Source organism: Excalfactoria chinensis, chromosome 11, assembly GCF_039878825.1.
Source record: "Excalfactoria chinensis isolate bCotChi1 chromosome 11, bCotChi1.hap2, whole genome shotgun sequence".
Classification (NCBI taxonomy): Eukaryota; Metazoa; Chordata; class Aves; order Galliformes; family Phasianidae; genus Excalfactoria; species Excalfactoria chinensis.
The window spans coordinates 1,070,340-1,089,561 of NC_092835.1; the positions used below are offsets into that span (position 1 = coordinate 1,070,340).

Consider the following 19,222-nt stretch of genomic DNA (forward strand, 5'->3'; position numbering starts at 1 on the left):
GGGCAGCAGCGCGGGGACCCCGCTGTCTCAGCCGCCCTCCCCGCCAGCACTGCCCGGCGTATCTGGAGCTCAGTGAGAGCTCAGTGGCGGTGATGGGGAAGAAAGGGCCCTTTCTCTGTCCTAATTTAAAGCTGGCTCCCTCGGCTCCTCCTCCCGAGAAGGGTGGGCACACACATGACGGCCTGTGCCTGGGTAGCCGGGGGCTGAGCCGTGCCGGGGCACCGTGCACTGCGGGGTCTCTGTGTGCCTCGGGGTCCCACATGCCCTAAGGCTGGGCATGCCATCTGGGGGCTGTGCACCACAGTGGGGTTTCCCTGCACCTTGTGGGAACCTGGTGTGCTGGGGGACTGCCCACACTGGGGATCCCATGTGCCATAGGGTTTTGCATGCCCTGCGGAGCCACTATGCCCTGGGGACCCCACGACAAGGGCAGCGTGAGGGGCAGAGCCCATATACAACCATGGCCACATCCCCCCGAGTGTCCCTGGGAGGGTGCCGTGCTGTGGTGCTGTGAGGCAGCCCCGGGGATCGTCAAAGAAGCGATTGAGCGCAGTTCCGTGCTGTGGCCGCTCACGGTCTCTTGCACAGCGCGGTGCCCCTGGGAGCTCAGGCAGGCCGGGGATGCGGGACCCATCTGACCATCATGTGCCTTCAGCTCACGGTTGATGCCTGGAGCTGCTCAGCCACCAAAGAGCCATTCAGGGTTCCATTCCATGGCTGTTCCCACCGGATGCTTCCACCCCATTCTTGTGGGGGTCGGGGCCTCCCCAGGGCTCAGAGTTGCCCCTGGCCCCGCGTGGATAAAAGCAGCTGTGTGCGGGGCGGGTGCTCTGTGCCAGGCATGGCTTCATACCACGAACGGCACGCAGAGCTGAGGTCAGGGCACTCGTCTCCGCTGCTGTGCTGGGAGCAGCGAGGCTACGGTTGGAAGCTGCAGCACAGGGAGGTCCTCGAATGTGCAAGCGCGATACCCGGCCCTGATCCCCAGCACAGCTCACAGCGCCGTGCGCCCACAGCCAAATGCTGGCGGCGCAGCCCGGCTGGATGGAGCAGCCCTGCTCGGCGCCATCCACCTGGGCAGACGGCGTCCCCAGAGCCTCCCGTTCCCCGCAGGCAGAACCAGCCCAGGCCGGTGGGGAAACGTGAGCGGGAGGAATCCGGCCCGGCAGACATCAGCTTCCCCACCCGGCTCGGCGGCGCACACGGTGAATTTCAGCTTTATCAGCTGCAAAACCCGAGTCTGCTGAGCCCGGCAGTGTGAGCACGGATGGGCCTCGGATCCTGCATGGATGGGGGGGGGGGGGCAGAATGGAGGCAGCCCCAGCTGGGGAGCTCCCCCGAGGGAGCCCGGCTGCAGCACGGCGGGGGGGGAGGGGGTAAGTTGTTCCGGGCAGTGCAGCCTCATACACCGTTACACAGCAGAAATGTGAGCAGCAGCGATGAGCTAAGGGCTTTATCGCAGCTGACCTCATTCCGGGCACTGCACCGCTTTGCGCCCTGCTTGAAGGCAGCAAAACAAGGGAAGAGAGGGGAAAGCAAAGAGAGGAGAGGGGTATCCTTTCTGTTCCAAGCACGATTAGAGGCTGCAGCACAACAAGAGCTGCTCCCAGTCAGACACCGAGAGCCGCTCCGTGCAGCCCAGTCCATCCCTGCCCCCAGGGAGCAGCCCCCGCAGCGGGGAGGGGGGGAAGGAGCCTTCACCCGAGGAGGCGCAAAGGACGGGAGGAGCACAAGGGATCTCGGATGATTAAGCACAGGACGGAGCTCAGGAGAGCAGCTGGGGGAATCAGGCAACGAATGCATCCGTAGGGGGCCAGAAGGAGCCTAAGCTGCCGAGGGACAGCTGCTGTAATTAGCTCTCCCATTTTAAGACACAGCTCAGCCCCCCCCTCCCCTGGCCGCAGCCTCCTCCCCACAACACCATCCAGCCCCTCTGCTTTGTAGGCCTTTATTGGAGTGCGGCGGGGTTGGACACAGCTCACACGGGGCTGGGGGCAGACGGGAGCTCTGCGCTCAGTCCCAGTCCCCGTCGCCTTCGGGATTGTCGTCTCGTGGGGGTTCCTGGAACTGGATGTTGGCCAGCATGTCCCGCATGGCCGCCATCAGCCGGTTCACCCCCTGGTTCAGGTCCTGCCCGGCTCCCGCCTCTTCATCTCCATCGTGCCTGATGTCACCCTGCAACAGAGGGGAGCTGCAGCACCCAGGTTCAGCGCTGGCTGCAGCAGGCAGACACACACAACAGCACATGCCAAAATGCACCAGGCTGCTCTGCAACCTGACGTTTACACGCTGCATATGCCAGGAGCCACTCCCTTTGCAGAAACACTGTGCAGTAGAAACTTCTGTGCACTGAAAGCAAAAGCGTGCTCTGATTTGCCGGAGGCTGCTTTGCTGTTGCTACATACCTGCAAGTTAAAATTTGGCAACAGGGATCGGAAGAAGAGAGATAAAGTGCTTTCATTGGATGGATGATTCGTTCTGAAAGACAGACATGGCACACCACAGTTAAAGGGAGGCTTTTACTCAACCTGTGCTCGTTTGGGCCGAGACGGGGCAGTGGAGCTGGTGAGACCCACGCTGTGACAATGCACAGCTCCCTCTGCGATCCAGCTGGGCTCCCCCCGTACCTCCCTCTGGGAATTCATTGTTTTCTTATCCAGATTTCATTTACCCCGAACCACCTTGGTTAAGAAACAACCCAAGTTCTTCAGCAGCCTTTGCCTTCACGGCTGTGATGAGCTGCTGTCTGACAGCCACCACCAGCCCCAAGCAGGAGCAGCAGGACCAGTCCTGCCTGTATGCTCTTCCCTGTCAGCAAGCACCACCAGCCAGGCTGCTCTTCCTCCCAGGTGGAGGAGGACAGCAGCACAGAGCACCCTGAGGCTGAGAGCATCATCAGTGGGAGGAGAGCTGTGCCAGCAGACACAGGGTGAGGGTACCTTTCTGGTCTAGTGTAGGAGATGATGGAGTCTAAAGGCGGAAGGGGGTCAAACCCCATCACGGGCTGCGATGTCACCTCCTGCAGAGAGGAAGAAGAGGGGAGGTGAAAGCTGTGCACCTCCAGGCACGGAGACGGTCGGACCAGTTGGGCAGGCCTTGGTCTTGGGGAAATCATCAGCCACAGCCCAGCCTGCCCACACAGCACCGTGTGTTTATCCCAAGGACGCCCAGGAAGCTGGGCACACTGGGTGGAAGCTCCGAGGTCACGTGGATGTCTCTTTCTGGTGGCTCTGGCCTGAGATGTGCCCAATGTCTGCACATGTAGCAGGGACTGCAATGCCACCACACTGCACACGGTGCTGCTGTCTGTGCCCTATCAGGACCCCTCACCAGAGGCAGAGCTGCCGTGGCCTCCTTCATCTCTGAGAGAATGACGTGCCGGTAGATATTCCTGGGTGCACTCTGGTACCGCATCTTCCTCCTAAAGCAGGGAGGGGGGACAGCAGCTAGCAAGAAGCACAGCTCAGCACAGCCAGCGTTTCATTTCTGCTTCTCTATGTGCAACCTCAGCTTCATTCCTGGCTCTGCTGCCACTTGCTGCATCAGACAGAGCTGGCTGCAGGCAAAGCCAAAGTCACTTGGCAGCTGCTGACCTTCAAATGGAAGAGCAGAACAGCTCAGGGCACTGCACAGCTCGCTCTCACCAGCCCCCGTATGCTCCAGGTCAGCAGAGCAAACTAACTTTAGTTTAAGACAAAAACTGATGCCACCCTCCACCCCCCCCACACACACTTCTCAGAGCTCCATAATGTTTCTAAGCACTCTGAGCAAACCCCAGCATCACTGCTGCCCAAGAGAGAGCTTCCCCCTTGTCTGAAAAGCCCCCAGCCTGATCCGTCCCTGTTTGTCAGCACTGAGGTCCAGCTTGAGAGCTGATCACCTCTGCCTGCTGCACTCACTTGTGTTCAGACTCCTCCACCAGCGGGTCCCTGGCATCCACCATGCGTAAGACCTCGTGGACGTTCGTCTCCAGCCAAGCCATGACAGCTGGGTCCTTCCACAGGGAGTGAGTCCTTCCCACATAGAGGGACGTCAACTGGTTCAAGGCAGGAGGCTGGCTAAGGAGACAGACGTGATTCAGCGCACTCTCCTCCTGCCTGCAGGTCTCTGTGCTTCCTGGAAAGGGCTCATTGTCTCCTCACTGCGCTTCAGCGTGAGAACACGGAGAGAGGAATCGCAGGCTCCCAGCTCTGCTGTTTACATCCACCTTCCCCAGTTTTTCTGCCTCTTTCTATTTTGGGGATAGGCACAGCCACGAGATGAAAGTTACTCTGCCTTCACCTCAGGGGGAGACCATTCACGTGTTTGGGAGGACCACGTGTCAGGGAAATCCAGACTGGCAGGAGACAGTCTGCCCCGAAAGCACGCACACATCGTTCTGACTACATGTACCAACAGGCTGCATGATGAACTTCTGACCCAGCCGCATTAAGGTGAAGCAGGTCTGTCAGAGTTATCTGACAGCCTTGATGGGAATCCATTATCAACGCATCTAAGAGCCTCTCAGAACAAGTAATTATTCTCTGCAGCTTTTAAGCTCCATTAGCTGCCTGGGCAAGCAAAAGCCCCACAACCAGCAGAACCGATTCCTTCTCTTTACTGAGAACATCTCCAGGCCTTACCTTATCTGAGCATTCAGCCCAAAGAAGGAATGGGAGGCGACCCTGGCATCAGGCTGCACACTGCAGTGGTCCAACAGCGGCATGAGAACTGCAGGAGAAAGTCACACAGCTCGTGTTCAGCAGAAGTGCCATGGGAGCAGTCAGTCACCACTGCCAGGCCTGCAGAAACAGTCCCATTCCAGGGGCAGCTTTGCAGCTGGAGGACATGCTGCGTTTTAGCCTCTGGATGATGGAAACAGACCCAGCGTAAATAAACAAGAAAGCTTCTTTTTTTTCTTTTCTTTCCAGTTAAATAAGGTGCAACTTGATGCACTTCGTCTTTCTGGCCTTTGAAATTAAATAAGACTTTTATGCCAGTCACCATGACATACAGTAAAAAAAGACTGTTTCAACCAACACAAACTAAAGCTCTGTTCAAACGCTGTTTATTCTGGGCTCTAAAGACACATCCTCCTTTGCATTCTGTGCCCCTCTGGGCTTGGAGGGGCTCTGAATCTCCCTTCAGGGACAGCAGGGATAAAAGCAGGAGTGATGGGCAACCATGGAGAGGACATCTAAAGCACAGCAGTGCCTGGGAGAGACCCACTGTCTGTTCGAGGCACCCTCAGGGTAAAACGTTTTTCTGCTTGAAGAATTCATTTCTCTCTCTCCAATGAAGGGGCATCAGCCGCTCAGAGAAGAGGGTGAGCAACAGGGAAAACAGCTGCTTCCCAGCACATGGAGGACTCTTGGCTGCACGTGCCCTGCATTGTCACTGCCCTTGCACAGGGCTGGGCAAGATGAACCCTGGCAATGGGTTCTGTCAGTGGGCCGAGCAGCATCACCCCTCTGGAGTCAGGGCTCCCATCACACACAGACAGAGGCCAACAACATTTGCAAGCCATAGGCAAAATGCTGCTCCTGCATTTGACTGCCTGGAATCCAGCGTTCATTCTCACAGATGAAGACACACAAAGCCTGCAGGGACAGACTTACCGGTGGGGACAGACTTACCGCTTGGGAACATGATCAGCGCGAGCTGGATGAGCCGGGCAGCTCTCTCCCGGGCTTGGCTTAACTCCAGCTCCGAGTGCTCCTCCTGCTGGCTCAGGAAGAAATACGCCAGTGGCACCGAGAAGGCAAAATTGGGGAGCTGGGACAAGTTCCGGTGACTCTGCAGGATCAGAGGGTGAGAATTACCGAGAAATGATGCTGTGCAGTGATTTCAGTGCAGCTTCACAGCTACTGGCTCGGTGCCCCCACAGCTGAGTAAGCGATTTTGAGTTTATACAATTGATTGTAGGATACCAGGATTACAACAGAAGTTAACACTGACACCTTAAGCCTTCATGGTTGTTCCAACAACACCCAGCTGGCAGCCTGGCCATACGACAGCCCCCAAAGAGGTAACGGCTTACAGAAGCCCCACACTCTCCAGTCCAGCTTGGCAGGGAGAACCCCAGGAGCAAGCTGTCCCCTAGCCCTGCCTTGTTCCTCTCAAGACTGTTGGCAACTCACCTCCCACTCCTGGAACATGCGTGTCAGGAAAGTGTATTCTCTAGCTCGGAGGGACAGAAAGTCAATCAGCAGCAGCACACACAGGGGGTCATTCTCTGGATCAAGGCTTCAGAGGGAAGCAAGCACAACAAGAGGAATTTAAAGGTGTCACAAAAGCTGAAGTGCCTGCCCCAATTTCTGAGTCAAACAAGACTTTCCTACTGGCACTCAGGGTCATTCCATATTCAGCAAACGGAGATAATAAGGATAAAGACATCCCCGCACAGCTGGGAGGACGGTGCAACACCTCACCCACACTGTGCCCCTGCAAAGAGGAGACAGACCTGCCACAGCACCAAGTGGGAGGAAGGCTGAAGCCACTGCTATGCAGCAGCTCTGCTGAGACTGCAGGCTCTGCTGTAATTATAAGCCAGGCCCAGAGCTCAGTAACTGAAAGTAAGGGACTGTGAGGTCCCGTATTATTAAGTCTCCTTCCAAACAACCACCTATCTCTCCAAAGCAGCAGTACAGATAAGAGCACAAGCTCAAAACTAACCTGTGGAACTACATCCTTAAGGAGTGACACTGAGACTGGGGACAGTATTACAGCTCCATTTGCTCTGTCCAGCCTGGGCAGATGAGGGTTAAGCATGTTGCTCAAAGCATTTCCTCCTGAGCCCCACAACCCCTGGCTCTGGCTGCAGGGATGGGGGCACAGCAGGGGCACCTACCTCAGGATCAGCTTGCAGAACTCCAGGGCTGTCCGGGGACAGCCCCTCTTTTCCAGGAACATCAGGTGTTTGAACAGAGCCAGGTAGAAAGCCCTGTGTGGAGAGCAGGAATGGGTTTTAGAAGCCTGATGTGAGAGCAGCAGCGCATTTCAGTGAAGAACAGGGACCAAAAATCAGCCCAAATCAATCTTTTCTCTTTTTTTTTTTCCCTCCCCTTCTTCAATTTTGATGCCTTCATGAAAGAATTGGGACAAGAAACCCACGGCTGGTTCTACATCTGATCCCCTTGTGCGCACACACACAGCCCCTAAGGCTAGCTACTCAGGACAACAGAAACAAGGCAATCTCTGAAGCCTGCATGCTACAGGCTTTGCAAAGCCATGCCTCTGCTGCTGTCCCTGCACTGCGTAGGGATGGTGACACAGCACATGTGACACGTATGGGGGGTGGGGATGAACATCCCAGTTGGGTGAGATACAGATCACAGCGTTCGGGTCACGGGCAGCACGGTCTGACAGCGAGTGGCTGCTGGAAACCTGAGCAATCTCCAGGTAGAGCAATTTGGGAGAGATTACTCAGGTCAGCTGACTGGAAAATTCCCAGAATAAAGTCACCTTCCTCTGCAGCTGCAGAACTATCAGTGTTACATAAACAGCCAGGCCTTGAGGAGCGCAAGTGCCAGGAACAGTGGCTGAGCAGACAGCACATCAGTGACCAGACACAGACTTGATCACACCATGAGGAGTTCTAGGACAAAAATAAGTGCTACTTCGGGCTAGCATGTACCAATTGTACATAAGGGATGTGACAGGAAGGAACTGCTAATGCTCCAATAAGAAATCCCCTGGGAAAGAAGATGCTTTGCAGAAAAAGCCTCAGCCTGCCTCAGTGCAAGTGACCTGGCAGCACAAGAGCTGCTGGTAGCCTTCTCCCAGGCACTTCCTGCTCCTGTCTCATTAAGGGATGTTGCTGTTTCCAACAGAAAGGGACATTCAAGGTCCTTTTAAGCTGCCACCATCACAGCATGGATGACGCAGCAGGGGTGGTAAATCTGGGTCTGTGTGCCCAAAGTAGGCCATGGGGATGCCACAAGCGCCCTCAGGCTGGTACAGAAGCAGGTGGTTTCCTACCTGTTCTCTGGCCGCCGGTAGTCCAACCTGCAGCTCCCACTGGTGAGACTGAAGACGGGGTGGAAGGCGCACTCCAGGCTGTACAGAGCCCGCTCTGCAGACAGCATACACACCATCAGGACTCGCCAGCAGCCCTGCATAGCATGCTAACCCAGCCTTGACAACATGGGGGTCAGTTTAGTCAAGAAGACACTGCTAAGTGAGATGACCCACAGGCAAGGAGATAAGCTTGTTCACACCCCAGCAAAGTGCAAAGCAACTTCAGGGTCCCAGCAGATAACCAGGCAATCAGGTCCTGCTCCTTTCTGCAGGCCTTACATCAAACTGGGGTTGTGAAAAGTAATTCTTCTGGGGAAGATCTGGGATTGAGGCTAGTACAGCTGCCTCCTCTCCAACAGTTTTCACATGTAGAAGCCAAAGATCCTGTCCTCACTTAACCTCTGGCCCCTCCTATCATGCTAAAAAGCACATGTTCTTGTTACCAAACAGCTCATCTCTGCAGCACAGCAGTCTGAGGGACAGCTACCCCCCAGGACGCCTCCCACTTGCCTGAAATGCTTGAAGCAGAGTCTGACACACAGTGTGCTGGTCACTGTGGCCTGAAAGGTCAATGTACACTCTCCATAGACAGGGTGGGCTTCCCACACTGTCTCTCACACTGCAGCATTTGGTAGCTGCTGAATCAGACCCTCTTCCTGCATAGGACTTCCTACAGGTGACACCACCCCATCACATCCAGACAATCCCTTCATTCTTTTTAAAGGTGAAAGGCAATGTGCTTTGTCACAGACAAGCAAGTCCAGCTCTACTCAAAAGCCTCCGGCAAAAGCTGCAAGTCTGAAAAGCAGCATGAGGCCGAGAGCTCAGGGCCACAGAGTCACAAAGAGAGACAAACCCTTCTGGTTTGCTGCAAAGAAAACAAAACAAAACCAAAAGCCTTTGATGGTTAATCCATAGCAACTGTTCAGTTGTGACTTCTAGGAGGGATTTGCTCAGCACTGCATGCATGTGTCTACAGACACAAGTCACTGCAGCGCCTCTTCCTTCTTCTCCCTCTCCATGCTGTACCTTCAGCAAAAGCCTGTCCCCAGCAGCACAGTGCCATGCTGCCAAGTACTCTGGCTGGCGTTTTCCTTAGTGTGCTTTCATCAACTCCAGCCAGCCACAGAGGGAAGGCTGCCGCTGCTGCTCCCTAGCCCACAGAGCGGATTATACTGCAGGGAATCACTGCAGCCTCACAGCCTTTGCCAGCACATCCACCCCACACCTCCGCTCTCACCTACGAGGTCACGGGCCATCTCCTGATCCTCTTGCATCCGGCAGACATCACTGAGTTGCAGAAGGGAGTCCACATGGTATGGGTTCATCTGAAGCAGCAGCTACACAAGAACATGAGCTTTATTAGATGATGGCACCAATCTCTAATGCACTCTGCCTACAAGGCAAGCTCTGTGAGACTGGCATGAAGACAGATGCCCTGATGCAGCGCATAAGAGAAAGGGGCTGTTCTTGACTCTGGATCTGAATGTGAGGGTATATCCCACCCAGCACCATGCCAGATGACAAAGCTATTCTAGCACAAAGGCTGTGCCAGGCCATTAATCATCTCTGCTGTCCTCCAAATTGTGCCCAACTCCACTGTGTCCTTTTGGAGGTGGAGGGTCCAGAACTGCACACACCATTCAGGATGGAAGCAGAAGGCGCTATTACATTTTTGTTCCATTCCCTACCCCTTTCTAAAGAAGCCTGAATGTTTTCTCAGGCTTTTGCTTCCTTTGGGCACTGAGGACACTTCCACACATCTACTAGAATCCCAGAATCCAGTTCCTGAATGGTAACGGACAGCAAGAAAGGATTTCCAGGCTGCTGAAAGCAAGCCTAAGTATAATCATACTTCAGAGAACTCTTTGTTCACCACTTATCTTATAAATGGGCTACAAAGGTTCAGGAAGTTGTACATCTGCAGAGGCAGACAACATTCCCACCTACAGTACAAAGCTTTCACATTCTAGGCTGTCCAGCCCAGTGCCTTTGCCTCAGTGCCTTCTGCAGATGTTTTACTTCTCCTTGCCCTCTTTAAGTTTCTTAAGTTTCTTAAGGTGTGGAGCACCTGAGGTCATAGCAATAAAGGAAAATGTTTTTATTCCACCACAACTTGACCAACAAGACTCATTTAATCCATCAGGTAAGAGCAGAAGAGCATTCACTGAGCAGGACTCCCAGAAAAACGTGTTTTGCATTTTGCATGCTGAAACCACAGCAGCAAGGCAGATACAGGCTCTGGCCACACACGCTGTGGCTGCCACAGGTATATTGGATGGGGTCCTGAAATACTTTGAGCATCACCAAATCCTGGGCTGTTAGATTTTCCCATAACAGAAAAAAAATGAGGCTAAAGCCGTAAGGCCATCTTCAAATGCAGTCAGGGCATTCAGCAAAGATAAAGACCATGATATATCATGGAAAATCTGTCCTGCTCTGCACGGTGTGTGACAGTGTGTCTGAACGGGCTTTAAGATGCTGGACAGAATTTCCTTGCAACTTCTGAGGTGAATCCCCCAGCTTAGTTAACATAAGAACCGATGAGCTCCAGAGAGCACTGGCTGTGAGCAGAGGGTGGGAAAGCAGGAGGAACTACACTTTGGCCTCTTTAAGGGCCTTTTGTCTTTAGGAGACAGTGGCCTCTTTAAGAAACTTCTCTAGGGCATGTTTCCACACTCACGTGGCCAGAGTTTTCAGAGCAAAAATACTTCAGTTACAGTTCAGGGTCCAGAGCAATTTCTCTGTTGCTTATCATTGCACTCTATAAATGTTACCATACGCTTTAATGAGCTTGAACATGCATGAAGAGCTTTCAACAAAAAGACTGTTTTGCTGCAATACCAGGAAAACACTTTTTTTTCCCAACCATGCAAGAGTTTATAAATAGAATAACTGTTAGTTTAGGGTCCCATTTAAAGATGCATTTGTATAACATTTTTCCTTTCCCAGCTGAAGAGTCGAGACAAGAGAGCTTTATTCCTATCCCTTTGGTTCCTGAAGGGCTACCTGGCATCCTCCAGCAGTGCCACCAAGGGTGGGCCACCAGGGATTGGGTCTTATTTGCACTAAGTTGCCCCCCATCTTACTTACAAGGCAAATGCTGCCTCACAGCACCAGTGCTTGAAATGACAGAGCAATTTCACAACATACCACGATGTTGTTGGGGTCCATGGACTCCACAGCATCCAGGAACTTGAACTGCACTTGCTGGTACTCACGGTGGTGCTCAAATGTGAAGTACTGCACGCCCCTCCTGGTCTCCACCAGCTGCATGGCAATACCTAAGGAGTACACAGACATGGGCCCTGCTGGTGCCAGCCTGCAAACACGAGCAGCTGAAACTCTTCTGCTTTCTTCTCATGTAGAAAGCTTGTATGCATTGCTGGCTCCACAGCCAGGTGTGTTTTCAGAAACTTCCACAGAACTTCATTACTTCCCCTCCTTCTATGAGCCAACTTCTGAAACCCACTCGAGAAGCCCAGACAGCTTGCTCTCCCTGTGGGTATTTTCTCATAGTCGTCTAAGACTATTGCAAGAAGGGAAACATACATCACCTGCTACCTCCAGTAAAGGGAGGGAAAAAAGTCAGATGCTAAGGTGTGATGTGAAGAGCCCTCCTTGCTGAGAAAGGAAGTATTTTCCATCATTAGCTGATGAGCAGTTCCCCTCTCACATCAGCCGGCACAGAAGCCAGGGCCTGGCAGCTGATGGAAGCAGCTCCACTTTCTTTGCACTGAGGCTCTAAGAAAGCACGGCTGGCAGGAGCAGCCACATGGACATGGGACTGTCAGCCAGAAGCATTCTGAAGCAGCATTGAAAGCCTCACCTGTTTTGCTGTAGCGTGGCCAGGTGTTCTTGGGAGCTGTCAGCCACGTGCTGCGGACGTACTGGCGCTGCCTTTGCCTTGGCCTGAGGACATAAACATGACAGGTCACATTTTTCCTGCACAAACAGAACGCAGAGGGCTAAAACCAGCCAGAAAAAGGATGATTCAGGGAAAAAAGATCCAATTTCTTCCCCAGATGCAGCCGCGCCATGCAGAACTTTCACCCAGAGCTTTAACATGCTTGCTTTTGAGATACAACATACCTTCCTCTGGCTCTTCCTTGCTTTACCCATTGCTCTTTGGGGCAGTCAGTGCCTCAAGCACTTCCACTTCAATGGTTTCTTTCCCTTGTTTTTACTCCTGCCAAGTTCTCAGCTGCCTCTTTGCTTCAAAAAGCTTCCCAGGCCCAATTAAGAGAGCCCCATATCCCTCTGACTTATATTTTCCCAGCAGGGCCTTCAAGTGTTGACTGATTCAGTTTAAGCTGTACTCATAAGGGGAACCAATTTACTGGTTCAGAGCAAGAGGAATTCAGAAATCAAGGCAATTCTAAGGAAGTCACATCTCCTTAGTCAGGGACTGCTTCTTTTTCATCAAGTGCTAGATGCCACCTTTTGCTTTAATCTCTCCTTGAAGGAATCTAATTCATCTACAGACCCTCTCACAGGTTTCCCTTTCCACTGCCCTGAGCTTATACTGCACATTTACCAACCAGCCCCCAAAACCAAGGGTTTTCTGGATAACATCAATGACAAAGCAATGGATAATTGCACAGAAATCTTACACCTAAGCAGCAGTTGGTACCCTGAGCCTACATGAGCAAGTTTATGAGACTACCTGGAAAGTATTCAGGGTCTACTCTAAGACAGAGACTTCAGAATAGTAACAAGAAACAAATGCTGGAATAAGACTAAGAACCTAATAGCCTATGAAGCTGAACAAAAGGATTTGATAAGGGCAATTGACAGTAGATGGGAGAGGGGAAAAAAATAACCAGCAAAAGGAACTACTAGGTAAAGTCTGAAGAAACTTTACACCTTTCTCACACACAGCCCCAAAAACATTCTTCTGACCCCAAACCTGACCACTAAATAAGTAAGACCCCCTGAACACATTGCAGTGCCCTGGGTTCCCAGCATATATAGCACCAGGGATTCAGTAAGCAATGCCAAGGCAAGGATAGACACAGCAACTCAAACTTCAGAAGAGTTCACTAATACATTTTGGACTAACCTCTGATCACCGAGAACAGCACGAGCCCCAAAGTATCTCTTCAGCTCATTCTCTGGATTCAAGTTTCTGAGAACGTTGAAACAAGAAAGAAAAGTTAAACAGACAAAAATCTTGCAATCTTTTCCTTTTTAACAAAGCCAGGTATATTGTACCAAAAACCATCCCTAGCCAAACTCCTGGACTGTCACACACACACCCCTCTGGTGTGACACAACACACCAGGAGAACAGCTAATGGTCAGAGCAGGAGGTATCCAAAGCCCTGTTCAATCAGGTGCACAGCTCCTTTGTACACTGCTCCAAAGATCTTGAGCTAGGGAATACTGCTGCCCTCTCCAGGACAGCTGGGTCCTAGCCTGGCATGCTCCCAGGGACAGCCTCGGTTCAGGGAAACATGCCTGGGGTATTTGCACCTGGAAAACATGAGATACCTGCTGCTAAGCCTAGCAGTGACGGATTGCAACCCAAGGCAAGCACCCCAACCACCTTATGGAGGCTGGCAAGGCTTAAAATACATGTTTTTAATACAAAGATGGTACATCAAAGCATGACAACACCTACAGTTTTCTTAATCTAACCTGTGGCCCAGAGAAGGGAGGCACATTTAAGGGGGGTTTCTCTCTGCCATCCAGTGAGAAAGGCTCAAATGAAGAGAGGGAGTGGGAAGGTTGAGATCCAGCACTGCCAACTCACACCCACTCTGAGATTATCCACTTCTCAAAGGTTTCTGAATAACGTTCACCTGACCAGAGAATTCACTGAAGTCTAAAACAACCTCTTGGCAAGCAAACATCCCTCCCTGTATTAAAAGGAAAACTAACTAAACTAGCAAGAAGAACCCACCAGCCTAGATTGTTTTGATGCAGTGTGTTTGGAGGTTTCAGAACCCTGAGTGGTAGATCGTTCAGTCCTACAAGTTCTTTTCCCAGAAGACAAAGAGCTGCCAGTACCCATGTTAATCCAGAACTCTGAGACAGGCTGGACACAGAAGCTGGCTGATCCAGGCTGTGATGTTACAGATGTCTAGTGTGAGGCTAATAGCCTCCTCAGCTGGTGGACATGCCCAGCACTTAGTCCACTTTGTTGATGGTCACATATGGGAAAGGTTAGACGAGTCTAACAAGCATTCCTGGTGAAATTAGTTGCTGGTACTGCCTAGCCCTCTTTGAAGGGCAGCATGTATTGATGTACTGGCCAGGTTAGCCTGGCTTCAAAGCTTTATGTGCTGAGGCACAGCCAACCAACAGTTTTCAACACAGAGTCACCATCAGTTTTAGCCTGAAAGGCACTTCTGGGGGTCACCCTGATCCAGTCACCCGCTGCAGATGGGACAGCAGAGAACACACATTGCTGCTAAAAACTGAGCACAGCTTTAGGAGCAGTAGTTAGAAACGGGGCTGTGTGCAACTACTACCACAACTCCTTTCACATAAGGTTCTGGATTTATGGCCAGATTACGTAGGTAGGCTTCCACCTCCCTTCCTCAGTGTACAAATACTTCTGTCACACTCAAAGCCAGGAAGGAAAGAGAGCACTACCTGTGCTCTATGTAGAGCAGAGGCCTGCTGTCTGCAATTATTCCACTCTGGGTCTCTTGTGATAGTCCATTGGTATCCTCAATCTTCTCCAGCAAGCTGTCGATGTCTTCCAGGTCATCATCTTCCTTAAGACATGCATATGCAAAGACAAGGCAGTAATTACAAGAAGAGACACGGGGGCACACAGGTCACCCAGCCGCCTCCAGGTCCTGTGGCTCACCCCAATATCATCCCACAGACCCCACTGTCCACCCTGATTCAACCCCACTTTGGGATCACACATACTCTTTCGTAATGAGGCTTCTTGCTTTCCACCCAGCGCCTCGCATTTCCCTCAGGAATCCCACCCTGCGCCTGCCATCCCTGTCCAACTGCCCCCAAAAGGCTGGCTGCTCTCCCTCCTTCCTCAAGGCATCACAGGATGCTGCTCTTCATACTATCACAAGCCTGAGCGTGTCAACTGAATAAACCCAGCATGGCAGACTCGCTGCCGGCCTCGTGCTCTGAGCCCAAACCAACTGGCCACAGTGGTCCTTCCCAGCACAACACAGCTCACGAGTGTGCGTGTCTGCTCTCTGGTCTCCCCTCTCCTACAAAGCTGTGCTTTGTCTCTTGTTTAATATATGACGATCTAACTTCCTAAAATACCATGAAAAGTTGGGAGGCTGATTTTAATGGTAAAATAAATCAGCCTTCACTATCTGCTTTCCACGGAATCGTTGAATTACTGCTGTGATCACTGTAACAGAAAATTAGACACTTGCACGCCTGTAATCCAGTTCTAACGTACTGCATGGCCACCTCCCACTCCTCTAACAACCAGAAGAACACATCCAGCAGAAAACATTCAACAGCTGTACAACACTTTCACCTCAGTTTCCCTCTATTCTGCCCACAGATAGCAAGTGACACATTTCTTATGTGGCCACTTCACATCCCCCTCAGGATCCACATGGGCAGAAAGTGGAATTCCATTCGTGACACTCAGCATTCCAAGGTTGCCTTTTCTAAATAGACTGTGTGGAGTGGGTACATGAAAAGTGCATACTGCTTTGCATTCCAGTGACAGAACAAAGGTAGCTTTATCTCTAGTTTGCAAATCAAACTGCCTGTTTCTGGAAATTAAATCTCCATAGAGATTAGGGCTGGCAGATGTCACCCTTCTGCTCATCATTCTTGGACCAGGAAAGGCTCTCCGTGGGGTTCTCTCCCTTGGTGACTGAACCCTGAGCCCCCAGATGTGTTTCCAAGGAGGTGGCTGCCAGCCCACACCTACCTGGAGCAGCTCCTCCAGTACCCCAACATGCTGCAACTGACTGTGTGCGGCCAAGGACCTCTCCCAGATTAAAGCTCTCAGCTTTTAGCAAAAAAAAAAACCTAGTTCCTCACCTGAGCTGTACTTACGTTATATACATTACTCTTTTAAATTCAGTTTCCTAGACCATCTCATGCAGTGACAATATTCAAGCATAGCAGATTGATAATAAAGATTTGAGTATAAACATGTCTCTGTTTTACCCACAACACAGAGCATTATCTGACCTGTTTCTCTTCTTTAAACACTCTTACTTAGGAGTGGACAATTAAGACAATGAGAATCACTGTCCCCTCATTCCCTTCATCACAAGGAGACAGAAGCATATCCTCCTGGAAGGGCACTTGGCCATGTATGTGCTGAGAATGCACTTGGGATGAGCACACACTTGTCAGCATTTAGCTATACGATGCCAAACAACAGAGAAGGTGCGTGACTGTGCACAGAGAAACAGCCAAAGGTAACACGAGTCACTGTCAGCAGTGTGAGCTTTGTAGAGCTCTGCAGAGCTGGAAGAGCTCTCTAAGTAGGGCAAAGGCAGCATCATGAAAACGCAAAAAATCTTTGCAAGCCCCTCCTGTGTAGAGCCTCAAAGTAAAGATGAAAGGCAAAGCTGCTGTGAGGATTTCAGCTCTAAACCACCTGCAGCAGAGCTGTGCTAGTCTCACTGCTTAAAGGACCACAGTCATAAGCTGCTGTTGCCATTTCATACACTTAAATGAGTACAATTCAAGGAGGAGCACTCTTTGCTTCAAAATCTCTTCTGCAACCACTTTGCCATCCCAACCCAATGCAGACACCAGCACAGCCACCAGCCCTCAGAACAAACACACACGTACCAGAGCCTCGCCTGCTGAAGTTTTCTTTGTTTTCCTTTTCTTCTTTTTCTTTCGTGGCTTGTTATTCAACACAGGCTGCAGAAACAAATGAAACAGCTGTCAGAGCAAACCCAAACACTGAATGCTGCTGTGTGTGCTGCTGCTTCCCCAGGGCATACAGAACTAAACTACAGTTTTCCAGGATCACCAGCTCTCCACAGTACTACCCCCAAATAACAGAGTCCCAAGAACAGCTCCACAACTCCCAAGCAGCTTCCAGAGCCAGGAACCCAGCTCCAATCTAACTCTACACGTGCTGACAGCTCCCATGTTTCTACCCAGGAAAACCACAGAGCAGCAGCAGGCGTGTTCTGCAGTGTTTACACAGCAAATTTGGGGTCAGGGCCACATCTGAGCCACTGCTCACGTGGGGTCTGGCTGAGCAAAGCTCACCCTGCATATCTGAAGTGTTCCCAAGCCACTGAACTAGCTGGAGCACACACAGAGAGCAGCACCTGCTCCTCCAGCCACACTGCCGCCACACCAAATACTGCGCTCTACTGGCTGAGGCCAAGGGGCTAATTCATTTCACTGCCCCTACCCTCACCACCAATATTGTATGGACTAGATTTACAGCATCCAGCTCTTACTTAAAAAGCCCTTTTCTTCACATGCTTCTGCAACTGTCATGTCAAGATGTTTTTGAGCTGAAACAGCCCAGAGAAGGGACTCTAACAGAAAATGACAACAACAAATGCAAATGCAACAGGAAAGAAGCACGTCCAATCTTTAGTTTATATTGTTTATATTCAGTTTACATCATTCACTCCAAAACAAATGCTTGCTGAGCACTGACCCAGCAGCCCAGCCCTATCTACAGCACAACACTGTATTAATTGTGCAATGAATGGAGCAGAGAAGCAGCCTCTGTTTCTGAATCACTTTCTCTTTGCACCTTGCATGACAGCAGCTGTCACTACCAGGCAGCTGCAGTTGTGTTACCGTTTGGTCCGGCTGGTTTGTCTCTTTCCCAACTCCATTGTGTTCTTCCTCTTTAGGTGTAGGCTCCTCATTGCTCCCTTCTGCTACATCATGCTCTTTGAGCCTGGCATCTGCTCGCTCCTCTCTGGATGACAGGTCATCCTCTGGTTCTTCGCTGGTGATCTGTGCAAAGAAAAGACCAAGCTGCAGCAGCAGGTACATGGCTGCATCACGCCCTCTCCTACAGCCACAAGGACAGGGTTGTGCAACCTTGTTCTATTCACACCTGTAAATGATAGAGAAAAGTGCTGCAGAAGCTGGGAAGGGCTCAGCTTCTCAGTTCCTTTCTCCAGAACAAGGGCTGGGGATGATAGGTCATTGAAAGCACAGTGTTTGGTGGGTACCAAGGTGTCTTTGCATTTACTTACTAGTTGCAGAGCCACGACTACATGTCTGCTATGACACAGTAAGCACAAATCACACAGCCCTATCTGGATCCCACTCTCCAACCAAGCTCGTCCACAGCCTTGCAGTTAAGGTGGGAACAGCTGGGGCTGGCTAAGGGGACCAGATCTTTCCCTCCTGGGATCCACGTGTGCCATCAGTGCCCATCTGATCCCAGACCACCAGCACCGGGATCACGCACGCTGGGAAGGCAGCAGACACGATTCTGCCACCAGCAGCAGGGCTGTCGGAGTGCCCAGCAGCCAGAACCAGCGCTGACAACACGTCCCAACCCTGCTCTGCCGTGCCCTGCATTTCCTACTCCGATATCCCGGCCACCCTCGGGTGCCACGCAGCTCCAAGCATCTCTTTGTGCACCCTACAGGCTCTGCTCCCCACCTGCTTTCCCTCCCCTCCCCGTTCAGCCCCAGATGCCCACAGACCTCCCCACATCTCCTCCCTATTCCCACGCTTCTCCTTCCCTCGGGACCTCCCTGTCACCCCACGCTCCGGCTCCACGGCTGACACCTTCCCCAAACCACGACCACCTGCCCGCCCCTCGGCCACTGCCACCACCCCGACAGCGACACCGACAGCTCCGTCACACACACAGGCCGTGTCACCCCACGAGGCCCACTCGGGCCCCACCACCCCTCAGGCTCCGTCACCCCTCAGGCCCCGTCGCCCCTCACCAGCTCGAAGCGGTTGCTGACACCGGGACGACCCCTGGCTTTGGCAGCTCCGTGCGGCCATTCCCCGCCCGTCTCGGTTCCGGGTACCAGGCCCAGCTCTCCCAGGCCCGGTTCCTCCTGGCCCCGCTGCTCACCCCGCAGCCGCCGCAGCGCCCTCCGCGACATGGAGCCCCGCGCCGCACTGCGCCTGCGCGGCCCGGCCTCCCCGAGCCTGCGCCATCTGACCTACGCACTGCGCCTGCGCGTGTGGCTTCAGCACGCATGCGCGGCATTGGCGCCGGCCGGGCAGTGCGCTCGATGTGCGACCCGCTCGGCGTGGTTCCCACGCGGGGTCACGGCGGGACGTGAGGCGGGGGCTCGGTATGAGGGGGGGGG

The 19,222-nt window shown here is 52.4% G+C and overlaps 1 protein-coding gene across 2 annotated transcripts; it reads right to left on the reverse strand.

Annotated features, from left to right (window-relative positions):
• Nucleotides 1–1,933: 1,933 nt before the first annotated feature.
• TCF25 (TCF25 ribosome quality control complex subunit) lies at nt 1,934–19,038 on the reverse strand. Of its 2 annotated transcripts, XM_072346706.1 has the most exons (19): nt 18,848–19,038; nt 17,733–17,894; nt 16,752–16,826; nt 14,598–14,722; nt 13,061–13,126; nt 11,828–11,910; nt 11,152–11,282; nt 9,239–9,338; nt 7,960–8,053; nt 6,881–6,922; nt 6,830–6,850; nt 6,120–6,225; nt 5,616–5,775; nt 4,623–4,710; nt 3,900–4,058; nt 3,331–3,421; nt 2,940–3,019; nt 2,406–2,478; nt 1,934–2,175 (listed from the first exon to the last, which is right to left on the reverse strand). In XM_072346706.1, the coding sequence occupies exons 1-19, from the start codon at nt 19,010–19,012 to the stop codon at nt 2,014–2,016; spliced, it is 1,983 nt and encodes a 660-aa protein (XP_072202807.1). In that variant the 5' UTR covers nt 19,013–19,038; the 3' UTR covers nt 1,934–2,013. The 2 variants fall into 2 exon arrangements, with proteins under 2 accessions (XP_072202807.1, XP_072202806.1); XM_072346705.1 differs by having other exon boundaries at nt 6,830–6,922.
• Between the last annotated feature and the right edge of the window lie 184 nt (nt 19,039–19,222).

Bases quoted from the DNA above. Each gene is read 5' to 3' on its own strand.
- TCF25 (XM_072346705.1), bottom strand. From the start codon at position 19,012: ATGTCGCGGAGGGCGCTGCGGCGGCTGCGGGGTGAGCAGCGGGGCCAG. The intron at 13,127-14,597 runs GTAGTGCTCTCT...CAACGTTCTCAG, and splicing joins CTGCTCTACATAGAGCACAG to AAACTTGAATCCAGAGAATG. The intron at 4,711-5,615 runs GTAAGTCTGTCC...TTTCTCCTGCAG, and splicing joins GCTGATCATGTTCCCAAGCG to TTCTCATGCCGCTGTTGGAC.